General features: G+C 36.1%; 1 protein-coding gene and 1 long non-coding RNA gene across 2 annotated transcripts in view; both read left to right on the forward strand.

The window, feature by feature from the left end:
• Positions 1–2,364: 2,364 nt before the first annotated feature.
• The window catches only part of LOC134675772 (uncharacterized), a 95,988-nt gene continuing 71,212 nt past the window's right edge, over positions 2,365–27,140 (forward strand). The window contains exon 1 of the long non-coding RNA XR_010099788.1: positions 2,365–2,412. This is a non-coding gene — a long non-coding RNA (uncharacterized LOC134675772). The remainder of the gene's footprint in view (positions 2,413–27,140) is intronic.
• LOC134675749 (lachesin-like) overlaps positions 18,410–27,140 on the forward strand; it is a 31,913-nt gene continuing 23,182 nt past the window's right edge. The window contains exon 1 of the mRNA XM_063534062.1: positions 18,410–18,704. Coding sequence (XP_063390132.1) covers positions 18,623–18,704 — 82 coding nt within the window. The 5' untranslated portion in view covers positions 18,410–18,622. The remainder of the gene's footprint in view (positions 18,705–27,140) is intronic.

Genomic DNA, 27,140 nt, shown 5'->3' on the forward strand with positions numbered 1-27,140 from the left:
GACGCGGGACAGACGTGTGACAGACCGACGCGCGGCAGGAGGATTTATGGCTACCATTTAGTGGATGTCACGTGGGTTGACTATCGAGTGATTTTTACCTTTTATAAACGGTTGGGATATTTTATTTTTGGGGAAAAAACTAGATACTATTCAGAAACTTTATTACATTTTACATGTAACATAAGCAGTGGTGGCCGAGTGGATATGACGCCCGACTTTCAATCCGGAGGTCGCGGGTTAAAATCCCGGCTCGTACCAATGAGTTTTTCGGAACTTATGTACGAAATATCATTTGATATTTACCACTATCTTTTCGGTGAAGGAAAACATCGTGCGGAAACCTGCATACATCTGCGAAGAAATTCAAAGGTGTATGTGAAGTCCCCAATCCGCATTGGGCTAGCGTGGGGACTATAGCCCAAGCCCTCTCGCGCATGAGAGGAGGCCTGTGCTCAGCAGTGGGACGTATATAGGCTGAAATGATGATGATGATGATGATGACATATAACATTACAAAAAAAAACAACGAAAACTAAGGACCTAAACAAACAAGAAGTAAAAGAAAATAATATGTATCTTTATGTAGGTATTATCTGTCCTGCCATCATCGAATTTGTCCTGTGAAAGACCAGCGCTGGCTTTATAGCTAGCAATATGCTGAGATGGGTTCATTTTGTGATGCACACTTAATCTGTTATTTCGTACATGTTTTGTGATGGTCACGAATAATTCTTTTATCTTTATTCTTATCTTTAATTATCTTTCTTCTTAGGCTAGGTCATTTATAATATGAATATAAAAGTAAAATATAAAAACACTTACAAAACAATAAAAAATACATATAAACACATTATAAAAAACCTAACCTAGGGTGCCGCCGGCAGCGGGGCAGGGCCCAAGCTGCCGGTGGTCAGGGCCGCAGAGTGAGGAACCGACGTACTATACGCGCCGTGTCCAAAATTACCGCCTTCTGCATCTGACCCTTGATCCAGCCACCCAGCGAGAGTCTCTCTAGGTGTTGGTCAAGACTCTTCGCTATGAGACCGTTCGCTGACACGACTATCGGAACAATGATCGTCGAGTCAACATCCCACATGGCGGTAATCTCGTGAGCTAAGTCTAGGTACTTGCTGGACTTGTCCTTCTCAGCCTTCACGAGATTCTCATCATGGGGGATGGTGACGTCGGCGAGCACGGCCCGGCACTGCGATCGGTCTATCAGCACGATGTCAGGCTTATTGGCAACAATAGTCCTGTCAGTGATGATAGATCGATTATCTTTATTATTATTACGAGCCTGTTGCGTCCCACTGCTGGGCAAAGGCCTCCCCTCTCTTCTACTCGTCCCGGGTTTGAGCTTTATCTTAATATGTATATCATTAAAAATGATCGGTTGCTGAGAAAGAATACGCCGTGAAGCAAATAAGCCTATTTTCCCATTAACTAGGCTTGGAAGGCCTAAAAACTTGTGCATGCGACAATTCTTGGGTAAGCTTGCTAATTGGACCTTGGACCCCCGTTTAAAGAGCGATAAAAGAGCCGCTATAAAAGGACATCATAATGATGGAACGATGATGATATCTGTATTGTATCATCATTCAACCACAACGTTTTACTTAAAACACCACATAGGTTCTGCTGTCGTATTTATTCGGCTTAGCAACGAGCCACAGCAAACTAATAAACTCATTTCTCGGTTTGGTATTTAACCGTCTCAGGCTTTAATCAGTGGGTAATATAAACAACTCTCTTCTAACGTAAACTTGCGGAATTAAGACCAGATAAGTAAATAAGCAGACGCGTACGTTCCTTTTTTAATGAAACCTAGCTTAACGGTCACTTGCTCCAGCTAACAAAAAGGTTTAATACTTTTTTATTATAAAACTTACGGCCCGAACTTTTGACACTGACATATCTAATCTTCTATACAGGGTGATTCAGGAGACGTGAGCAGGACTAACACTGCGCATTTCTTAAATTATAAGCAACTGTTTCCTATCAGTATTAGTGAGGTTAACGTTGATTTTCTAGTCGTGTTGAAAAAAAAGTTATTAATTTATTTACGACATGGATGGTCACCCTAACATTAGAATACTAAACTACATGTAAACTACCGATATTCCGTGTGAAATTGAATGTCATCACTGTCATCACGGTCTGGTTACTTTTGAAAACTCGTATCTCACTCAAGTTTGACATTTTATTTTCTTAGTAAAAGAGGTTTTATGTTTATTAATTAGGTCTTGTAGGGTGACCATGATTGTAGAGAATTAAATTTGCCCTCACCAAAAAGTTGAAAAATAGGAAAAAGTGTGGTTGTTTCGCCTAAATACGACAGTGATCGATTAATTATCAGTTACTAAGTGTGCAGGATTAGTCCTGCTCACGTCTCATGAATCACCCTGTATATATGTCGTAGTCAGATCGTATAATCCGCCGTATTACATTACGGCTAGCCGTTTTCAAAAACAGGGGCGTTTTGAAATGCGGCGGTTCGACGATTAGCCGGATTGTCACTGCGATACGTTCTTCAATAAGGCGGCCCACGTTTAGCCGCATCGTACATTGTAGAGTGACCAGTTCTTTCGGTCGCCTACGTAACCGGAATTTGACAATGTTTGCAATTTAATTTATTTCTACCATGGTCCCACCGCACTACATGTGTTACTTTTCCAAAACATTTCCTTCACAACTTAAATAGACGGAGCCCCGCAAGCGGGGCTCCTATTTCTGGGCGGTTTGCCCTTCGGGCATCTGAAGTTACCTAACGAACCTAACCTAATTATCTACCTACGCTTTTTTCCCCAAAGTGTAATGTTTTCACGGACGTCTCACTTAATCAATAGGTAGGTAGGTTAGGTTCGTTAGGTAGCTTCAGATGCCCGAAGGGCAAACCGCTCAGAAATAGGAGCCCCGCGAAGCGGGGCTCCGTCTAGTTAAGTTGCAAAGGAAATTTTTTTTTGAAAAGAAACAGTCCGACAAACTGCAGATTTGATGGACACCCCAGCGTTTGTCAGGCAGCGCCACGAGTGTTAAAAATGGGAACTAAAAACTGTCAAAGCGGCGGCTAATGACTCGCTGTATTACATTACGGCTAGCCGTGTTGAAGAACGTATGGCGCCGAATACATTCCGGCGGATTCTCATTCAGCCGCATTCAATACGGCTAATCGTTAAGCCGCCGCATTTCAAAACGCCCCTGTTTTTGAAAACGGCTAGCCGTAATGTAATACGGCGGATTATACGATCCGACTGCGACATATATAAATGCAAGTGTCCTGACTGACTGATTCATCAACGCAGAGTCGAAACTACAAAAGCCAGAAAGTTGAAATTTGCACACCAGATTGCATTTATAAAGTGTACAAGAGATAAGAAGCGATTTTGAGAAATTCAACCCCTAAGGGGGTTAAAAAGGGGATGAAAGTTTGTATGGGGTTCAAGTTTTATTTTAAGCTAGGAATTTGAAACTTCGTAAAAAGATATATTATTAAAATACAAGAAAACTAATTTCAGCGTTCTTGAAAATTCATCCCCTAAGGTGGTGAAAAAGGGGTTGAAAGTTTGTATGGATATCAAAAAAAAATTCAAGTGGTGGACTTGAATCTTTGTATTTAGGCATATTATTAGAAGACAGGAAAAGTAATTTCAGCGTTTTGTAAAATTCATCCCCTAACAGGGTTAAAAAGGGGTTGAAAATTTTAATACATTACAAATGCTTTGAAACTTCTTAGAAAGGCATAATAGACGATTACAAAAAAAAGTGATTGCAAAGTTTTTGGAAATTCAACCCCTAAGGGGGTTAAAAAGGGGATGAAAGTTCGTCTTCGGGTGCAAATTTTATTTTAAGCTAGGAACTTGAAACTTTGTAAAAAAGTATCAAATTCAAATACAAGAAAACTAATTTCAGCGTTTTAGAAAATTCATCCCCCAAGGTGGTGAAAAAGGGGTTGAAAGTTTGTATGGATATCAAAAAATTTTTCGAGCGCGGGACTTGAATCTTTGTATTTGGGGATATTATTAGAAAACAATAAAAGTAATTTCAGCGTTTTGTAAAATTCATCCCCTAACAGGATTAAAAAGGGGATGAAAGTTTTTATGGGGTTAAAGTTTTCTTTTGAGCTACGAATTTGAAACTTCGTTAAAAGATATATTATTAAAATACAAGAAAACTTATTTCCGCGTTTTTGAAAATTCAACCCCTAAGGTGGTGAAAAAGGGGTTGAAAGTTTGTATGGATATCAAACATTTTTTCGAGTGTGGGACTTGAATCTTTGTATTTAGGGATATTATTAGAAGACAGGAAAAGTAATTTCAGCGTTTTGTAAAATTCATCCCCTAACAGGGTTAAAAAGGGGTTGAAAGTTTGAATCCATTACAAATGGTTTTGAAACTTCTTAGAAAGGCATAATAGCCGATTACAAAAAAATAAATTGCAACGTTTTTGGAATTTCAACCCCTAAGGGGGTTAAAAAGGGGATGGAAGTTCGTCTGTGGGTGCAAATTTTATTTTAAGCAAGGAACTTGAAACTTTGTAAAAACGTTTTAAATTAAAATATAAGAAAACTCATTTCAGCGTTTTTGAAAATTCATCCCCTAAGGTGGTGAAAAAGGGGTTGAAAGTTTGTATGGATATCAAACATTTTTTCGAGCGCGGGACTTGAGTCTTTGTATTTGGGGATAGGTACTATTAGAAGACAATAAAAGTAATTTCAGCGTTTTGTAAAATTCATCCCCTAACAGGGTTAACATGGGTTTCATAGTTTAAATCCATTACAAATGCTTTGAAAATTCTTAGAAAGGCATAATAGCCGATTACAAAAAAAAGTAATTGCAACGTTCTTGGAAATTCAACCCCTAAGGGGGTTAAAAAGGTGATGAAAGTACGTCTTCAGGTGCAAATTTTATTTGAAGCTAGGAACTTGAAACTTTGTAAAAAGGTATTATATTAAAATACAAGAAAACAAATTTCAGCGTTTGAAAATTCATCCCTATGGTGGTGAAAACGGGGTTGAAAGTTTGTATGGATATCATGCATTTTTTCGAGCGCGGGATTTGAATCTTTGTATTTGGGTATATTATTAGAAGACAATAAAAGTGATTTCAGCGATTTGTAAAATTCATCCCCTAACAGGGTTAAAATGGGGTTCAAAGTTTGAATCCATTACAAATGCTTTGAAACTTCTTAGAAAGACATAATAGCCGATTACAAAAAAAAGTAATTGCAACGTTTTTGGAAATTCAATCCCTAAGGGGGCTAAAAAGGGGATGAAAATTCGTCTTGGGGTGTAAATTTAATTTTAAGCTAGGAACTTTAACTTTTTGGAAAAAAGGTAATAAATTAAAAAACATGAAAACTAATTCAAGCATTTTTGAAAATCATCCCCCAAGGTGGTGAGAAAGGGGTTGAAAGTTTGTATGGAGATCAGATATTTTGTGAGTGCGGAATGCGGAACTTGAAACTTTGTATAAGGGCATAGGTACCTATTATGAGAATACAAGAAAAGTAATTTCAGCAACCAACATCAAAATCCACTTGACTTAAAACTTCATACAACTTGCTAAAAAACAAAAGTACCTACTTAATTTCAACATTGCTTGGATATGAAAATTATAGGTACTAAAGATGTAAAATGTTGAAGATAAGATTCCACGCGGACGAAGTCGCGGGCAACAGCTAGTCCATAATGAATCCATATCGTATCTAGACGTGGGTAAATGACGTATCTTAAAGTTCGAACACGGCCGTTAGTAAAGAGATCATGTGCTCAGGTGCAAACCACAAGGGCCTGCTCATTCACAGTAAATATTCGTTATTGTCTTCTATATTGTTTTGGTATTTAACAGGGCTGAGAGAACAACTCTGTCATATACATTATTTAACTCTTTTTAACATACACCTACTGCCGAATTACCATCTAGGACTTTGCATTAAGTAGGTACATTGTACTACGGTTAGGCTTGTCCTTAAATAATAATTTATAGCAATAGCTAGAAATTCACGTATAATATTACGCGCGAATATTGGAAGTATATGTAGTTACCCTATATTGATACATAATATAGTAGGTATGTACGGTCGTTCGAGTTTCCATCACGTGGAATAATTAAAAGCAAACAAACTGCCACGTCCGCAGGCGATTCAAATAGTTACATTTATTTTTAATATTTTCCGGGATCAACATCAACTTTGTTTTACGAGAGTTGAAAAAATTGAACACACCTGCGTACAAGTGTCAAAATATTATGATACTATTTTTTTCTTGTTTATATTTGAAATTCTTGCAACATTTGAAAGTTTTATAATCATACCCCGGCCGGCGAGAGCAAAAATGCGTCTGCTCCTAGTGCTTAATTAAATATCGACTATTCTATCGACATATGACATATGACATATATCGACATATCGAGAATAGTCGACTTTTAATTAAGCACAATTTTTTTTTAAACTGAGCCATTAGTATTTGTTATTTATTTCAACTTGATACCTCCACGCGTTTCTAAGAATAACCCTAAAACAATTTTCTATCAACATAAAATTATTATTATTATAAAGTTATTCACAATAAGTATCAGAATGTGTCGAAGAAGAACGTTGGCATTTTAACTTTAAACAATTTAAATAAATTGATATCTGGCAGAGAAGTGGAACTACCTAATACAGAACAAATTCATAATCACTATGAATTATTTCGTTTTGCTCCGATTACTACAGTAGATTTAGAACGGTCCTTTAGTTGGATGAAGTGGATTTTATCGGCAAGGCGAAGGAGTTTAAAATCAGAAAATTTAGAAAAAATGCCAATTGTATATTACGAAAATTACATAAAATACTGAATAAATACAAACACTTGGTTTTAATTTTGTTTACAACAATAATTAATACTTCTGCATATCATAACGGTGGTCCAGTACATCGTGTTGTTTTTATCGACATCGACCAAAGTGTGTGTCCTCGCACTATTAAGCTGTCAACGCATTTTTGCTCTCGCCGGCCGGGGTATGTTTATAATCATTTAATAAGTATGTTTGTTGTTTGGTAGATTACCAAAATTAAACCCTATGGTTATTTTTCCTTGCTAATGCAATAAAAGTTATAGAGGTACGCGTACTTGTTGAACATGTTACGTTTACCATAAACTTAAACGCTGCTGAACGGGCTGGGGAAGTGGGTACCTACTACGTCGAAAATTACAAATATCTATTGTACAAACCTTCCATTTAGGATTAAACCTAAGTCTATTATTGTCTCAAAGTTAGATATTGTTTGTATTATGGGCTGTCCGTCGCTTAATTAAATGAGTATTCGAAGCCCCAGCCCGTACAGTAGCGGGTAACAGCGCATTGTCACCACTTGCTGCCGACCACACTGTTATTAGATTTTACTGGTGCCGAAACTAACGCTAACTTAACAGGATGCTATGCACTAATAGTGTTCTAGTGTAAACGGCAATAACATCACTGCGAAAATTGAGAATTATACGATACCATTAATATTTTGGGAAATTAGTATCATCATTGTCGACAAAATTTGCGGAAATCCATATTAATTGAAATAGTTTTGCTTTACTAATCCGCGATAGGTAATTAAGTATAAATAGTCAATTAGTGCTTACTCGTTATACTTACTTATGTATTTGTTGCATGCAATTAATTAATGGGTTCTCATCCAGAAATTTAAATATATATTTAATATATATATTTATTTATTTATATCGAACCCCTGCAAAGAACCTACAAATCTTGACACATGTTTCGTTTCTCTGTGAGGCGTCATCAGGAGATGCTGGAGATATTGACGGTCTGTTATCTGGCAACAGCATTAGCTGTCTTGGCGGGGGGAGGGCCGACCAGTCGGAAAATGTCGATCATTTGGGCTTTAAAGCCCCATTTAGACCGTGACCGTTCAGGAACTTGCATGTGATTTTCGATACATTGCGGTTTTTAGGTATCGTCTTGGGTCGTCCCATTCATTTTTCGTCAAGTTCTTAAATTTGTCCTATTCTGCTTTCGTCACGCATTCTACACAGAAAGCCACCGACGATTGTGACGAATGTAGAATGGGTGACGAAAGCAGAATAGGACTAATTTAAGAACTTGACGAAAAACGAATGGGACGACCCCAGATGATACCGGTTTTTAGTCGATCGAATGAATTCCTTCATTGTACTTTGTAATTAGCAATGTAACGAATATTGCATGCAAGTTCTTAAACCGTCTAAATGGAGCTTTAAGGTTGCGTAGTCAAATATTATCGAGTCAGTCAAGTCAGTGGTTATTAGTAAGTACCTACAACGATGGGTAATACTATATTTTGCTTGTTTTGTCTAAGTATGAGGATACTTAGACAAAACAAGCAAAAATAGTATAGAAAAGGCTTTTTAATTTAGGTATATTGTTCAGTATAACATATACATATAAAGTATGAAAACCTACAATAAAAAGCCGAACTAGATGTCAAGCTTATACCTTAAACATTATACGTGCCTAGATCTATAACACTTTTAGATAGTATTGACATTCAAAAGGTATTGGCATTCCTATTTTCCCTGCGGCGGTAGGTACTTTAGGGAGTCATATTTTTACTGTAATCTCCAACGCTTGACCCTCGGACAACTTATCGTAGATAATAACTGAACACTAAAAAAAAGTAGTATGCTATTATTTTGATTTAGGCCCACTTGAACCATCCCACTAACCCGGGGTTAAAGGGTTAAAACGTTAACCCTCTGTCAAATTGTACTGGTAACCGTGGTAACTCCAGGTTTAACCGGTTAACCTCGGGTTAGTGAATGGTGCAAGTGGTCCTTAGATACCCACATGGGTGAAATAATAAAATTTAGTTGAGTACCTTTTTGTTTTCATCGCTTACACCGATTTACACCAGTGGTCCCATTATTACTGAAAAAGATCCCGCAGTCAACCCTCATACTTTTCAAATGCAAATAAGCGTAGTATTTATCAAAGGGTGCGTGGGTCCTGGCCTATTCTGCTCATTACAGGAAATTTTAAATACATCCAAGCGTGTGTTTTTGTTACGCTATTATTCAATAGAAATGCCCTTAAAAGAGTTGAAGTTCAATGAAAATAGAAGTGGAAATTGTTGAACAGGTAAAAAATTATAATATACTCGTAAAATTACCTAGTGCATAAAAATGTAATATGTTTTAAAGCAGAAACGAAGTTATTCGTATTGAATTTTGTTGTGTTATTATTAAGTATGTTTACTATGCAGTTGAATGATGTTTCAACATTTTACTACCTCTCTCTTTCTTTCTTTTTACTGAAGATTAGACAGAGACAGAGCAAATGGAAACCCAGTATTAATTTGTATTTTAATGACTTTCTTATGTAAAGGTCACTTTAAGGGAACTTATTTACTACTATTATTTTATTTATCATTAACTAATACTATCGTCACCGTTTGTAAATACATCTGTCTTATTTTACAAAATATTTCCGCAAAGTAAATGAAAGCCCTCGCTTGTATTTCAGTAACAGATATCACAATATTAAATGGACGACCCTTCTTCGGTCATTAGTGTCTCGAAAAAGTAGAAAAGAAGGTGCCTTTTCAGGGAAGTGTTATATTTCGCACACTACAATGGCAAAAAGACAGCATAGCATTGCGGCAGCGGACCATTCGCAGTTTTAGGTAGATACGCTTATTCTTAAAAGGATAGCCTGTTCCAGTTTTCTTCTTTACGTATTTGCCACGGCACATCTCGTGTCCGCGGCCCGCGATATGAAAATGGTTCAGCGCTCATTTTAGAAAACAGGTTCTCAGAGAACATATTCAGAATCTAACCGAGTTCATAATCTACGCTTTGAATTTTAAACTGAAAACTACATTGAATATGAGCGGAAAGGCGGGCGTTGTGTAAACAGTACGTTGCCGCTGTTTCCGCGAGTAATATTCGAAAAAGTACTTCTGAAAAGATGCAGCTCCGAGTGTGGAAATAAAATGCTCACTAGGTATTATACTCTGCTTACGGGTATACCATGTGTATATGTTTATCGTATTTGCCATGATCATGATGCTGAACCTATTTGTTACGTAAGTTGCAATTACGGCGCGATTCGGGAAATGAATTGGAGATTCACTAGATATGGAATTTGTGTCCGGTTGTTTTCCTGTACTGGTCGGATTTCTCATCCGATTCGCGTGAAATTTAGGCAGCGAGTTCGACAATTATATAGATTTTTTGTCTTTTGATTTCGGAAAATATTCAATGTTTTAATTAATTAAGTCTATATATACTGATTTAAACTTTCACGATTATTAAACATTATCAAACTGCACAACGGGACTTAATCGCGTATTTAAGTTTTAAGATTTACCTCCGACGTTTCGAGGACGGCGTTGTCCCCGTGGTCTCGGAGAAGACCTCAAGAGTCAGTCTTCTCCGAGACCACGGGGACAACGCCGTCCTCGAAACGTCGGAGGTAAATCTTAAAACTTAAATACGCGATTAAGTCCCGTTGTGCAGTTTGATAAGTCTATATATGTTTACTACGTATTTGACAGAGCGCCTGGTCGAGCACATGGCCGTCATTAAATAAATCAAATTGTCCTTCAGGAAATCTTTTCAGTAATGTCAACCACAGAATTTAATTACGAATACGGTTTCTTATAAAGGCTTACTTAAAATCAAGTAAACCCAGAAACGATAATCCGTTTAAATTTACCAAATGTTTAACATCCAAGATTATCTTCGGGTCGCTGTATTTGTTGGCAGAATATAAGCGTAAGTAGACAAGTAGATACCTATCGCTAAAGGGATGGATACTGATAAGAAAATTGCCGTAGGCTTCATCGGGCCAACGGCGGCAAAGGGCCTAAAGGATGTTTTTCTGCAAAACAAGAGACAATTTACTTATATTAAAAGCTAGGTAGATAAACGCATTGGCTGAACACAAGTAGGTTGTCAAAAAACACAAATTACTTCAAAGCTATAATCCTTCTTTGACCCCAAATTATCCCTCTAAAGGAAGCTCGTCCTACATTAAGAATTCTATTTATTTTGTTGTAATAAACAGCAGCGTAAAGGCAATGCAAACGGTTAGGCGTAAGAGCTATATGGGCGAGTAGGTATAACCGGGAGCAATTTATCTTATCCCTTATCCACAATGCTGGATTTGCGACTGTATAAAAAATATGCTTATAAATTATTATTTTCTAACCAGGCGGATGATAAATCTCGTGTCTATTTATTGTCTCGATTATGGGCAATAATGTTCTGGTATCGCTGAGAGAGACAGAACAAATAAGAAAAAAACCGGCCAAGTGTTAGTCGGACTCGCGTTTCAAGGGTTCCATACATTGTCTTTGAGTTACTAACATATGTGTAGCAAATTTCAACTTAATTGATCCAGTAGCTTCCGAGAAAATAGGCTGTGACAGACGCACAGACAGACAGACAGAAACACGAGTGATCCTATAAGGGTTTCGTTTTTTCCTTTTGAGGTACGGAACCCTAACAAAAAATATGCAATCTCTTCTGTTATAAACCTACGTCACCTACCTAGTTTATTCGTTAACTGAATAGAAAAAGAATTTTACTAAGCCATACAGTTTGGAATATTTCATTTTTATTTACGTATGTACAACTAGCTGTTGCCCGCGACTTCGTCCGCGTGGAATCTTATCTTCAACATTTTACATCTTAAGTGCCTATAATTTTCATATCCAAGCAATGTTGAAATTAAGTACTTTTCTGTTTTAGCAAGTTGTAAGAAGTATGAAGTCAAGTGGATTTTGATGTTGGTTGCTGAAATTTCTTTTCTTGTATTCTCATAATAGGTACCTATGCCCTTATACAAAGATTCAAGTTCCGCACTTACAAAATATCTGATCTCCATATAAACTTTCAACCCCTTTCTCACCACCTTGGGGGATGATTTTCAAAAATGCAAAAATGTAAAAAGTTCAAGTTCCTAGCTTAAAATTAAATTTACACTCCAAGACGAACTTTCATCCCTTTTTAACCCCCTTAGGGGTTGAATTTCCAAAAACGTTGCAATTACTTCTTTTTGTAATCGGCTATTATGTCTTTCTAAGAAGTTTCAAAGCATTTGTAATGGATTCAAACTTTGAACCCCATTTTAACCCTGTTAGGGGATGAATTTTACAAATCGCTGAAATCACTTTTATTGTCTTCCAATAATATCGCCAAATACAAAGATTCAAATCCCGCGCTCGAAAATTTTATGGTATCCATACAAACTTTCAACCCCGTTTTCACCACCACAGGGGATGAATTTTCAAAAACGCTGAAATTAGTTTTCTTGTATTTTAATTTAATACCTTTTTACAAAGTTTCAAGTTCCTAGCTTCAAATAAAATTTGCACATGAAAACGAACTTTCATCCCCTTTAGGGGTTGAATTTCCAAGAACGTTTCAATTTTTTTTTTTGTAATGGGCTATTATGCCTTTCTAAGAATTTTCAAAGCATTAGTATTGGATTAAAACTTTGAAACCCATTTTAACCCTGTTTGGGGATGAATTTTACAAAACGCTGAAATTACTTTTATTGCCATTTAATAGTATCCCCAAATACAAAGATTCAAGTCCACCACTCGAAATTTTTTTTGATATCCATATAAACTTTCAACCCCTTTTTCACTACCTTAGGGGATGAATTTTCAAAAACGCTGAAATTAGTTTTCTTGTATTTCAATAATATATCTTTATACGAAGTTTCAAATTCCTAGCTCAAAAGAAAACTTTAACCCCATACAAAATTTCATTCCCTTTTTAACCCTGTTAGGGGATGAATTTTACAAAACGCTGAAATTACTTTTCCTGTCTTCTAATAATATCCCTAAATACAAAGATTCAAGTCCACCACTCGAAAAAATTTTTGATATCCATACAAACTTTCAACCCCTTTTTCACCACCTTAGGGGATGAATTTTCTAAAACGCTGAAATTAGTTTTCTTGTATTTTAATTTAATACTTTTTCACAAAGTTTCAAGTTCCTAGCTTAAAATAAAATTTGCACCCGAAGACGAGCTTTCATCCCCTTTTTAACCCCCTTAGGGGTTGAATTTTCAAAAACGTTGCAATCACTTTTTTTTGTAATCGGCTATTATGCCTTTCTAAGAAGTTTCAAAGCATTTGTAATGGATTAAAATTTTCAACCCCTTTTCAACCCTGTTAGGGGATGAATTTTACAAAACGCTGAAATTACTTTTCCTGTCTTCTAATAATATCCCTAAATACAAAGATTCAAGTCCGCTACTCGACATTTTTTTGATATCCATACAAACTTTAAACCCCTTTTTCACCACCTTAGGGGATGAATTTTCAAAAACGCTGAAATTAGTTTTCTTGTATTTTAATAATATATCTTTTTACGAAGTTTTAAATTCCTAGCTTAAAAGAAAACTTTAACCCCATACAAACTTTCATCCCCTTTTTAACCCCGTTAGGGGTTGAATTTCTCAAAATCGCTTCTTATCTCTTATACATTTTATAAATGCAATCTGGTGTGCAAATTTCAACTTTCTGGCTTTTGTAGTTTCGGCTCTGCGTTGATGAATCAGTCAGTCAGTCAGTCAGTCAGTCAGTCAGTCAGGACACTTGCATTTATATATATATATATATAGATAGATAGATAGATAGATAGATATAGATTATTATAGGTACCTAAAAAAGCGATGCAGCTATGTGTTTGGTTTGGCTGTATCTATTCCAAAAATAGCAGACAGCGTTTACATAACACAAACCTTAATTGATAACTAGGAAAAAGCTTTTATCAAAATTATTCCTACAACTGTGCAAACGGCTCGTCATTATTATTAAGAGCGGAGTAATTTTACCTCAAACATAATTACGTATTTTAATAGCCGTAATCCAACGGAGATTGTAACAGACATCACAACGTATTTTAAGAAATGAAAATTGTTAATTTCGCTCGTAATTATTTTTGGTAGCGGGATACTAATTTTTTTTAATTTATAAATAAGAGAACAACAGTAAGATGAAGCTTATTAGTCGGGTTTTTAACGGTCCGGAGTGAACTTTCCGTTTGTGCAAGTACCTAGTATCTTCAAAAATTAGTCTGCGAGTTAAATTTTAATATGTAAGTGTAAGGCCTGAGTAGCCTGTAGCGGGGCGGGGCGTGCGGCGTGCATGTTAAACAAATGCAAACGTATAGGAGCGGCCTTAGTGCACGCTGCTCAAATCAATTGTGAGCCCGACGCCACGCTGCACGCCCCGCCGAACGGTCCGCTTCGAGCGTCCACTCAGGCCTTACACTTAGGGCATGCTCCCGGGAATTCCCGGTTCTCAAATTCCCGGGAATTCCCGGGAATTTTATAGTGTCAAAAGAACCGGTACTGAAGACCCGGTACCGGTACTTCCCGGTTATCATCATATGGCTATTTATTCCCATTTCAATAGTAGTAATGTTTTTAACCGACTTCCAAATCCCAAAGGAGGAGGTTATCAATTCGGTTGTATGTTTTTTTTTATTATTTATTATTTTTATTATTTTTTTTATTTTTTTTTATTTTTTATGTTTGTTACTCCATATCTCCGTCATTACTGGACCGATTTTGAAAATTCTTTTTTTGATTGAATGTATATGCATACAGATTGGTCCCGTTTTTATCAAAACCCAGTTCTGATAATAGGATCCATGAGGAATCGAGGGAACTCCTCAAATCTTAAAGGCATACATATAGTGATTTTTGGGTTTTGATCAACAAATCAAGCATATACATCCAAAAAAGTGACATTTGATGAAGTGGAACTGCTGATGATGATCAGAACGGAACTCTTCAACGACGCATAGTTCACGGTTGGCGATTTGTCCTCTTCGTTATGTTTGTTAAGCAAGTTAAGTTTCTAAGCCACATTTTTGTCAAGCTCGAGTTCTGATGATGGGATCCATGAGGAATCGAGAGAACTCCTCAAATCTTAAAGGCATGCGTATAGAGATTTTTGTATTTACATTAGAAAATCTAGCATTTTCATTATAAACTGTCGCATTTGATGAAGTGGAACTGCTGATGATGATCAGAACAGAACTCTTCAACGACGCATAGTTCAGGTTTGGCGATTTTTCCTCTTTGTTATGTTTGCTAAGCAAGTTAAGTTTTTAAAGCACATTTTTGTCAAGCTCCAGTTCTGATGATGGGATCCATAAGGAGTCGAGGGAACTCCTCAAATATTAAAGGCATGCGTATAGAGATTTTTGTATTTACATCAGAAAATCAAGCATTTTCATTAAAAACTGTCGCATTTGATGAAGTGGAACTGCCGATGATGATCAGAACAGAACTCTTCAACGACGCATAGTTCACGTTTGGCGATTTTTCCTCTTCGTTATGTTTGTTAAGCAAGTTTAGTTTTTAAGGCACATTTTTGTCAAGCTCCAGTTCTCATGATGGGATCCATAGGGAATTGAGAGAACTCCTCAAATATTAAAGGCATGCGTATAGAGATTTTTGTATTATCATCATAAAATCAAGCATTTACATTAAAAACTGTCGCATTTGATGAAGTGAAACTGCTGATGATGACCAGAACAGAACTCTTCAACGAGGCATAGAGTACACGTTTGGTGATTACGAATTTCGATTTTGACTTGGACTGGGACCCGGACTCGGACCGAGAACCGGACTCATACCCGGATCCGGTTCGGACCCTGACCCGGACCCGGACCCGGACCCGGACTCGGACCCGGATTCGGACCTGGACTCGGACCCGAACTCGGACTCGGTTTCGGACCCGGACCTTGACCCGGAAAACCACTATGATACCCTTAACTAAATAAACCACTATAATTACCTACCATAAAATGTAGGTATAAAGTATGATGATACCAATCTTACTAGCCCCTCCCGCTTAAACCCCCGCCGTTTAGTGGGTTAGGTTAGGTTTGAACTGCGATCCTCACAGAACCGAACAAGGGTTAGGTTAGGCTAGAACTACGACCCTTACAGAAGCGAAATGCTAGTAGAAAAGTGGGTGGTTTTAACTCCTTTTCTACATAGTGTACCATCTACAATAATCTTTCACCGGCCCCCACAGAAGTCGGTTTTTTTTTCTTAAAAATTATTGTACTTTAGCTCGGGTCATTAAATAACATTAAATAATGGTGATATGAAACAGTGGACCCAAATAACCCTACAAACTAACCTAGTAAAGTAGGCATTCCAATATTTTCAATCAATATTACGGATAATGGTAAATTGTAAAAATTCACGCAGTTTTCTATTTCAATTTTATTTTTATCTCATGAATACATAACTCAGTAAGGTAACTAAACGTACTGGTACTCGACGCGGTCCCAGTACATGTCATCTTGAAACTTAAGTCATTGCCAATAGAGATGACAGCAAGGTGTCATCTATTGGGCATTAGCATTTCGAGCACTAGTACGTTTACCTTACTTTTGTGCCGGTTACATAAATTTGGTAAAATAGGTTGGAACGCCAATTAAAGTGTCTTTTTTTAATAAAATAGGTAATTTATTAATACTTCGGCAATTATTTATATGAAAATAAGTCATTTATAAAGATTGTAGGCTAACAAACAATTTCTTAGAAATTATCATAAAATCCCTTGGGAACCGGGAAGAACCGGGAATCCCGGTTCCGGCCATGTCCAGAACCGGGGAATGAAATTCCTGGTACCGGGACCGGTACTGCATGCCCTACTTACACTAAGGCGTACTGAACACCTTTTACAACCCCTAAGACATTTTTGAAATAAAAAATATTATGAAATAATACATAAATAGTTATTATAATAGCGGGAGCGTGCGTGAGGGAACGGTAGTGGGCAGCAGATTTTACTAGTAATTATCAGATGATACCTAAATATGTTAAGGCACTGGTCCCACCGCGAGCTAGTAAGCTATGAGCTATCGGCTATAAACACGAACAAAAGATAAGCACTCCCGTGTAAATAAAAGAGACACGGCGATATTTATAGTTACTCGCCCAGCGGTGAGCTAGTGCTTATCTTTTGTTCGTGTTTATAGCCGATAGCCCATAGCTTACTAGCTCGCGGTGGGACCAGTGCCTTAATCCCATACAACAAGACTAGTCTGAATAAAAACCGCGTTACATTTCTTACCTTCTTTGGTAGCTCGCTACAGCAACAGAACTGATCACTGAAAAACGATAAAAATAAAGAAGTTACAAAAGATCAAATAACGAGAGCTTATCCTATTGCTACACGGGAGGCCGATTCGACTTCACAAATTCCTGTCAATTTGATCACATTTTAACACAATTTCTTTGCTCATCTCGGTCGGACTTATATATTGGTGCGAGAGTAATACGGTGCGAGTAATAACCTATCAATAATAGAATTTATACTCGTAAGTTCGAATGCCACCCCAGTGGAGATTACGTACAAGAAAGGAGTCTTGTAATTCTCGACTCCAATATCAAACTTGTTTTATTTATTAATAGAGGTTATACGCCCCCGACTGGGGGAGGGGGACGGACAGTTTAGGGTCTTCTGTCTTTTGTAAAACTCATCTTCCTAACGAGAAATGGCCTTGTAGTATAAAACTTAATTTATTAGTTGTCGGCGAAGTTGTGTCACGAATGAGAGCTTATATGGATAATTAATTTCTGCTATAATTAAAGCGTTTCATCTCTCACTAGGGCACTTTCACGAAAGTTAAATATTTTATCTTGTACAAATAAATTGTTTGTACATAGCCACAAAATATTCGTTTATTTTATTTTATTCATTCTTTAGATAAACACTTTGCAAAGCTACACGCGTTCAAAGGATTGATGATGACGAAATAAGAAAGTGTTACAGTTTCTATTCAACTCTGTAAACTTGTTTACAAAGTAACCCTGAAACCGGGGAATTTATAATTTGAGTAGGGCTCAAAATTTAAAAAGAGACAAATGCAACAGATGTATACAGTAGGAGGAGGAAGAGATATAACAATTCCAAATTGCCCGATATGATGTAGTGTGAGCGTGCCTGCATATGTGTGTATGCATGAGTTCGTTCTATTTAATACTTGTAAGCTATTTAATTTTAAACTTTATATGGTAATGAATAAAAATTGTCATTTGTAATTATCACCAGCCAAAAATTATTTTTTGTTCAGGCCGACTGTGAAATATCATATAATTTTCCAAATGCAGGTGGTTAAGTAACATTTTCTTACACTTTTGTCTTTATTTTTAGTAATTTTACGTACCATACAGTTTAAAGGGGCCCACTGATTAACAGTCCGCCGGACGGTATCGGCCTGTCAGTTGTTCGGAACAGTCAAAAATTTGTTCTAACTGACAGGCCGATACCGTCCGGCGGACTGTTAATCAGTGGGCCCCTTTATTGATAGTTAATAAAAACAGATAAAGTATAAAAGCACTCTGATAATGATCACAAATTTTAACAAAGAATAAGTTCCAAACGATACAATTGCTGAAGCGCATGTGCACGAATCCGACTAAACAAGCAAAAATCCGCTTTCTGCCAAATAGGCAGCGGCCTCAGTCGCTCCTCGGAACCGCGGCCGTCCGCACGTAGCGCCGCTACGCCTACCCCCTACGAACTTCGCAGGCGCTACGAGTGCTACGACATGTCACACTAAAGTGAAGTTTCCCGCGCTACGCTGCGATGTGACTTGAATGATGTTGTTGGGAAAACTTTTGTTCTGTATACACTTCGGACTTGTCTTCCATGTTGTGATTTGTTACAAGGATACCGCTGGTAAGTGTTTTGAATGGAAAAGTATCTAGAGAAAGCTTTTTTGCTTTCAGAGCAAGCTCTGAAACGCTTAAATCATGTAATAAATTTTATATTATTTATTTCCTTATTTTTTTTTCTGAATTCAACCTACAATATAAACATTACCTGAATTTATTTTCCAAGTTATTCAACTTCACAAGTGGTTTCCTCTTCCTTGCCCTTATGACCTACTTACTGAAATTGGATAGCAGATTATAAACACTCATAATTGGAGTCAATTATTTACCGTATTAATATTTGATCGGATATGTACCTACTCAACCCTTTCACTTGTTTAATTTTAAATTAAACACTTAAGTATTTTCGAATTGTATTGGTGTTGATTTTCGAATTGGTTGGTATGGTCGTCGCTGGAAAAAGGTCGGGCCTAAATCATAATAAAATTCAAGCTAACGCTTTTAGTAATTTTATATTCGAATCACTAATAGATTTAGCTCGTATTTTATTATGTAATCCGGCCCTGATCATAAAATATTAAAATTATTAAAATATACTTGTGAGTTTACAGAACGATAAATAATACTTATGATGATATTATGATTAACATAATATAATTCGTAACATCTTCCTCCTCGCATTATCCCGGCATTTTTGCCACGGCTCATGGGACCCGCTTGGCAATTAATCCCAAGAATTGACGTAGGCGCTAGTTTTTACGAAAGCGACTGCTATCTAACTTTCGAACCCAGAGGAGAAACTAGACCTTATTGGGATCAGTCCGGTTTCCTCACGATGTTTTCCTACACCGAAAAGCAACTGCTAAATTTCAGAAAAAGTACATAAGTTCCGAAAAACTCATTGGTACGAGCCTGGGTGTGAATCCGCGACCTCCGGATTGAAATTCGCGCGCCCTTACCGCTAGGCCACCAGGGCTTGTACATATTCGTAACATGCTTAAGGAATTTATATACTTACTAGCTGTTGCCCGCGACTTCGTCCGCGTGGAATCTTATCTTCAACATTTTACATCTTTAGTACCTATAATTTTCATACCCAAGCAATGTTGAAATTAAGTACTTTTCTTTTTTAGCAAGTTGTATGAAGTTTTAAGTCAAGTGGATTTTGATGTTGGTTGCTGAAATTACTTTTCTTGTATTCTCATAATAGGTACCTATGCCCTTATACAAAGATCCAAGTTCCGCATTCCGCACTCACAAAATATTTGATCTCCATACAAACTTTCAACCCCTTTCTCACCACATTGGGGGATGATTTTCAAAAATGCTTGAATTAGTTTTCATGTTTTTTAATTTATTACCTTTTTTCCAAAAAGTTAAAGTTCCTAGCTTCAAATTAAATTTACACCCCAAGACGAATTTTCATCCCCTTTTTAGCCCCCTTAGGGATTGAATTTCCAAAAACGTTGCAATTACTTTTTTTTGTAATGGATATAAACTTTGAACCCCATTTTAACCCTGTTGGGGGCAGTCCATAAATTACGTCATCGATTGATGACGACGACCCCCCCCCCCCTATAATCATCCAAAAATCATGCTTCAAATGACCCCATTTCCTCCTACTTCATGCTACCGTCATCCGATGTCCATACCCCCCCCCCCTAATTTGAAATGACGTAATTTATGAATAGCCCCTAGGGGATGAATTTTACAAATCGCTGAAATCACTTTTATTGTCTTCTAATAATATCCCCAAATACAAAGATTCAAATCCCGCGCTCGAAAAAATGCATGATATCCATACAAACTTTCAACCCCGTTTTCACCACCATAGGGATGAATTTTCAAAAACGCTGTAATTAGTTTTCTTGTATTTTAATATAATACCTTTTTACAAAGTTTCAAGTTCCTAGCTTCAAATAAAATTTGCACCTGAAGACGAACTTTCATCCTCTTTATAACCCCCTTAGGGGTTGGATTTCCAAGAACGTTGCAATTACTTTTTTTTGTAATCGGCTATTATGCCTTTCTACGACGTTTCAAAGCATTTGTAATGGATTAAAATTTGCAACCCCTTTTTAACCCTGTTAGGGGATGAATTTTACAAAACGCTGAAATTACTTTTCCTGTCTTCTAATAATATCCCTAAATACAAAGATTCAAGTCCCACACTCGAAAAAATGTTTGATATCCATACAAATTTTCAACCCCTTTTTCACCACCTTAGGGGATGCAAAAACGCTAAAATTAGTTTTCTTGTATTTTAATAATATATCTTTTAACGAAGTTTCATATTCGTAGCTCAAAAAAAAAACTTTAACCCCATACAAACTTTCATTCCCTTTTTAACCCTGTTAGGGGATGAATTTTACAAAACGCTGAAATTACTTTTCTTGTCTTCTAATAATATCCCCAAATACAAAGATTCAAGTCCCGCGCTCGAAAATTTTTTTGATATCCATACAAACTTTCAACCCCTTTTTCACCACGTTGGGGGATGAATTTTCTAAAACGCTGAAATTAGTTTTCTTGTATTTGAATTTGATACTTTTTTACAAAGTTTCAAGTTCTTAGAAATAAAATTTGCACCCGAAGACGAACTTTCATCCCCTTTTTAATCCCCTTAGGAGTTGAATTTCCAAAAACGTTGCAATCACTTTTTTTGTAATCGGCTATTATGCCTTTCTACGACGTTTCAAAGCATTTGTAATGGATTAAAATTTTCAACCCCTTTTTAACCCTGTTAGGGGATGAATTTTACAAAACGCTGAAATTACTTTTCCTGTCTTCTAATAATATCCCTAAATACAAAGATTCAAGTCCCACACTCGAAAAAATGTTTGATATCCATACAAACTTTCAACCCCTTTTTCACCACCTTAGGGGATGAATTTTCAAAAACGCTGAAATTAGTTTTCTTGTATTTTAATAATATATCTTTTAACGAAGTTTCAAATTCCTAGCTTAAAATAAAACTTTAACCCCATGCAAACTTTCATCCCCTTTTTAACCCCCTTAGGGGTTGAATTTCTCAAAATCGCTTCTTATCTCTTGTACACTTTATAAATGCAATCTGGTGTGCAAATTTCAACTTTCTGGCTTTTGTAGTTTCGGCTCTGCGTTGATGAATCAGTCAGTCAGTCAGTCAGTCAGTCAGTCAGGACACTTGCATTTATATATATAGAAGATATATGTATACTTCAATCAACCAAGTACCTACTATGTACCTATATTAATTATGCTTCGGTAACATTTGTATAACATCATGGTTGAGGTTATCAACGTATTAACGCAATGTTGACTGTGTCTGTCTCTTTCAAATACATGGGTTTAAGTATCAGTGGCTCTGTCAAGTTGATAACCATGTCCATCGTACACCAATAGTCCGTAATATAAATGATATATTGAAACGAATAACCGCCTACCTTCGTTTTGTATTTCAGAAGATTTTATTCAACAGAATACTACGTTTTTAAGTAAGCGAATGAACTTTGGAAAGACAACGCCGTTGGTAGGCGTAAGAAATTATTTTACCTCTTTTATAATGTGATAAGTACTGCCTAAATATTCACATTTCAAGGTTTTAAGTATTTTCTTTTCTTTTATAAGCTAGAGACGTACTTATGAGAAGATGAGTAAATTTATTTGCTATAAAATTATTTTACGAATAACTAAATAATAAATGAACCGACTTCCAAACAGCAGTTCCACTTTACAAAATGACGCTTTCCAAAAGCAAATACAAGAGTCTACATCATAGGAACCAAAATCAATATATACGTAATTTAGTTTATATGATAGTTAATATTGTAACTTATTCATTTATAATGTTTCTTGCTAAATATACAAGTGCCTTTGAATTTGAAGAGTTCTCACGATTTCATCATCATATCCTGACAATGTCAAAGGAACCAACTGCAAAATATAATGTACCCTTTCAAATTAAACAAAGAATTTTTGAAATCAGTACAACAGTATCCGAATATTAGCTGAACATAGAAACAAACCGAAGAATTGATAAGTACCTAATATGTAGAGCCTTTAATCGTTTTTTTTTTAAAGTTCGTTATAATTCAAGAAAGAAAGAAACTAAATTCAGTTGAAAATGTACAAATTGTTATTGCATAAAACGAAATCCAACAGTCTCGCGAGCCGGAATCTGCCTGATAAAAATATGTACCTATTTCATAAAAATGTTTTCAAAAAGATTTTAAATATCACGATGTTTTCAATAAGCCCGCATGAAAACATACAATCTGTATTGTAAAAAAATAGGTAACCGAGAAAGGTCAAGCCAAAAAAATGTGTGTTTAAATAGACAATACGCTGAAATGTTAAGCTGTTTTATCGCCAAATCCTCGTAAAAACTTACTTTATTCTTGAAAAACTGAGGTAGTATTGGCATTTATCCACAAGAGTGGTAAATTAATAATATAATGATGCAAAGTTTTGAGTTGTTACTTCATATTGGCTTTGAATTGATTTGCGTGCAGGTTCGAATAGACAATTAGGCAGTGATTTTGGACGATAAATATTTAATAGCGTCAAACAGCAATTAGCTTGACTGGAAGTTAATAAGATAATATTACCTCGCAGTCACAGCGATTTTACATTACAAATTTCGCTTACCTACTACTTTTGACTTTATATTTTTTTTGGATATTTCCTTTATACCTGTTTCTACTCTTATATATCTTAAACATCTTAACTTACCGTACTTAATGCAGAACTAGGATGACTGCAATAGATATTGGCCACTCCTAACAAATCAGAAACAAAACAAGCCAATTGCAGCCTTTTTGTTAAGAGTGACCAATTACTATGTAGTGGCCAATAACCATAACCACAGAATAAATAATAGTACTAGCTTACAGAAGACTCACTCTCTAACAAAACGTCTGTCACGATCAGCACAGATATGGCTACTAGGTGGCGACAGCGCCACGCGCGGCTTATGGCAAACCCCAAAATTGGGGTCGAACGGATGTATGTACTTTTAGCTACCTGTAGCAAAGCGACGAAATCGCGGAGTGAGCCACGCCTGCCATAACAGTCACCCTAGCAACAAAAACGGTCAATATGAAGACAACGTAATATACCTACTTATTATTTATAATCGGATTAAGCAGTTCGTTTTATTTAAGAGGTACGAAGTGAATACAATTTTATCTCTTATCAGTCTCGTAATGTCCTTTGAGAGCGAGGTCATTTATTATTAAACCACACACAGCTTGCTTGCGCTCCACATATAAATCACATACCTACCTGATACAAGAATATAAAAGACAAATACTATTTTACCATTTAGTTTAGCATTATTTCCACTAAGTATACAAAGGTTTATAAGGGGTACTTTACCAACGAAGCGTACAGGAGAGTAAGTTGATTATTTATACTGCCTCGATAGAATGCCTTTTTTATTTTTAAATTTATGCATATATTTAAATCAATCATAGGTATTCGAATAATATCAGAAATTCTTTCCTCTTCCGCGATTTTATACAATCTATTTTTGAAGAATAAAAAAAGCCTCTCCGAGTTGTGGTGAAAAAAAAACTGTAGGTAATCATATTCCCATTGGTACAATGAACCTTATTGATACGCCAGCTTACCAGTACTTTAACACTGGAAACCTTCGTTGATTTTATTACGAAACTACTTACTTTTACTATGTGTCACTTAGCACACCTGGGTACAATCTCCCTGCAGATTAACTCGTTGCTGAGTGGTTCTTTCTTTTTATATTTTCCAAAATAAACAATAAAATGAGATAGATAAATATGACTTACATAAATTAAATAAATTATTTCTGTAACAAGGTATATTTGGATTATTTTGGATCACTTCCGAATATCGGGTAGTTTCGAAAATGCACTCAAATGTGATACGATTATTATGAGTGATTCTTGGACGTCCTCGATATTTGGAAGTGATTTTTTTTAGAATTTATTTGGAAAAGGTGCATTACTTACCAGCAATTGTTTTAAGTATATTTTTGCGAGTGTTATATTTAATAAATAATAAATTGAAGTATGCAACTATGTATCTTTGAGCTTATTGTTAACACATGACAGTAGATGTATTTAGTAATCAATATTGGTTTATTCATAATCATAACTGGACTTTTATATTTTTCTACAAAGGGAAGCCTTTTGTCTAGAATTAGCAACATGCATAAAAATATTTTATTATGTTTGTTCAGTGTACACGTTCAACAACACAAATGAATGCAAAAAATGAAGTCCGCAATTATCTTGTTACATTTTTGTAAAATGTTTACCGCCCCAATTACACATTTTTATATTATTTGTAAATAGAATAACAAGAATAAATTATAGCAACGATAACAATTATGTACCTATACATACACTTAAATGCATTTTTATAGCAACAAAAAAGAAAACCTTTTTTTCATAAGCTTCAGACTGCAACCTGGTAATAGAATCGATTAACATCATCTTCGAAAAATCATGCCTGTTGCTAATTTTATTTTCCATTTACAGTAACAAGATGCATGCTTTATATAAAAGTACACAGCCAATTTTAATAAGAAAAAAAAAATAAAAAAGAAAAAGTAAGATTTATTTTTATATAGAATTAAATACATACAACGAACTTAGAACTTAGAGAGAGTTGTCGTATGTCTTTCCCATCACGGAACAATGGTGTTCCGGGCCTTTAGGAAGCCAACACGTAGAATGGGTTTGACACTTTAATGAAGTAAGGGCAAGGGGTACACCAAGCGGATGCTGCCCTTGCCCGTGTCATGGGACGCACGCAGAAGCACAGCACCCGCCAGGGTATAAGGGTTGAGTCGTATATTATTGAGGATGTCTCATGTTAGAACGGCCCGGGGCCGGGCCGAGGCATCCGACACTTCGTTTTCTATAGAAAGCATAACGTGAGCATCGGCCACCAGTCATAGAAAATGAAGAATTCTAAGGTAAAAATATTATTATGAAAAAAAAATTCGTATACCTTGCAAAAATGAATCAAATTGACTTCTCAGTCGGAATCCTAACAAATTTCTTACCATTTGTATCCGTTTATTCTATGTCCGTTTTATGAAGATGCTCTACAATCTCTGAATGGATGGTTTGTCATTAGATTGTCCCGTAGCTCGCCCCGAGGTATTTTACAACTCCATAATCTATGCTTTAGGTTTTTATTCCAAAATCAAAAATTCAATCCAAAATTATATTTTCACTTAGGTATTTTTATTTATTGGCCTCTGCGCCTTTTACTTACGACAACAACTACTACTTTTTCGTTTCCGAGGTTTATATTGAAATCCATATCTGACTTAGGTACGGACATATTCTGATTTTAATAACAGGTTATGAATTAGATCTGGTTTGGTTATGGATCTGATCTGTCAGTGTCAAAAGTGATGTTTTTGGTTAAAGAAATCTTACTGTGTCAGATTTACTGATTTTAATTTTTTATAGCCTTCGGAATATTTATCGCGTTTTTAGTTGAAATCAAATTAAAATATGCAGCTGGTTCCCCGATAAAACTACTGACTTTAACTTAAGCCACTAGAGCGCTTTAACAACCCGAACGAGACTAGCTAACTTGTTTCTCGGTACGTAACTAGTACTTGAAGTTTCTTGATGCGAGCTGTCAATAAATACTGTCTAATAGCGAAAGCGTACCCGCTGCATCAGTAGATAATTACTGCAATACTCTGGACATAATTTATTTATAACTTTGACGAATGCCACTTTAGATTTAACCATAAATCCCGAGAAATCACTAACGCTCACACTAAGTCTAGAGGTTAATAGTGTTTATTGTTTAGGTACTTGAAATTTTAACGACAACTTCGTTCGCAGTACGATTTTTATTCTGTTCTTTATCAGTTTCTCTTGTTACGCTTACACGTGTCTCACACAGGAAGATCCAGATGTAAAGCGGTGAGACAATGTGACAAGTACGAGTATATGTGCGAATTGTTATTGTTTTCAACCCTTTCGTTCACCTGAACCGGCTTAGCGGCGCGAGCTTTTAGTGCCCACGCCTCGTCTCACTCACAAGTTCCTACATATAAATACAACAATTATTTAGAAGCCCGTAACATTGTAAGTGAAACACGAGGGAACAAAATACCTCCAACCGTTCAATAAAGGAAACGTAAGCTACTCTTTTATTATTGATGACTATTTGTGGTCTCGCTTTTCTAATGTACTTTCGGATTTAAACGAATGCGGCAAGATAAATTTGCCAAAGGGCTTTTAAACGTTACGCATCTTTTTGAATCGATATTTATGACTATCTTCAAACATTCGTTTATTTTCGTGGAGATTAATTTATGAAGTTTTATTACATGAAATAAATAATAGAGTAGGCTGGTGTAGACATATAAAATACTAGTTTCGTATCACATATTTATAGTTACTTAGGCACTACCAGCATTTAAGGTGTTTCTAAGTTATAAATAAGTTTATTTGTATAAATTGCATGATCCTTGCTTCCTTTCAGGGTAAAAGGCAAATATTTG

Source organism: Cydia fagiglandana, chromosome 2 (assembly GCF_963556715.1).
Source record: "Cydia fagiglandana chromosome 2, ilCydFagi1.1, whole genome shotgun sequence".
NCBI classification, from domain to species: domain Eukaryota; kingdom Metazoa; phylum Arthropoda; class Insecta; order Lepidoptera; family Tortricidae; genus Cydia; species Cydia fagiglandana.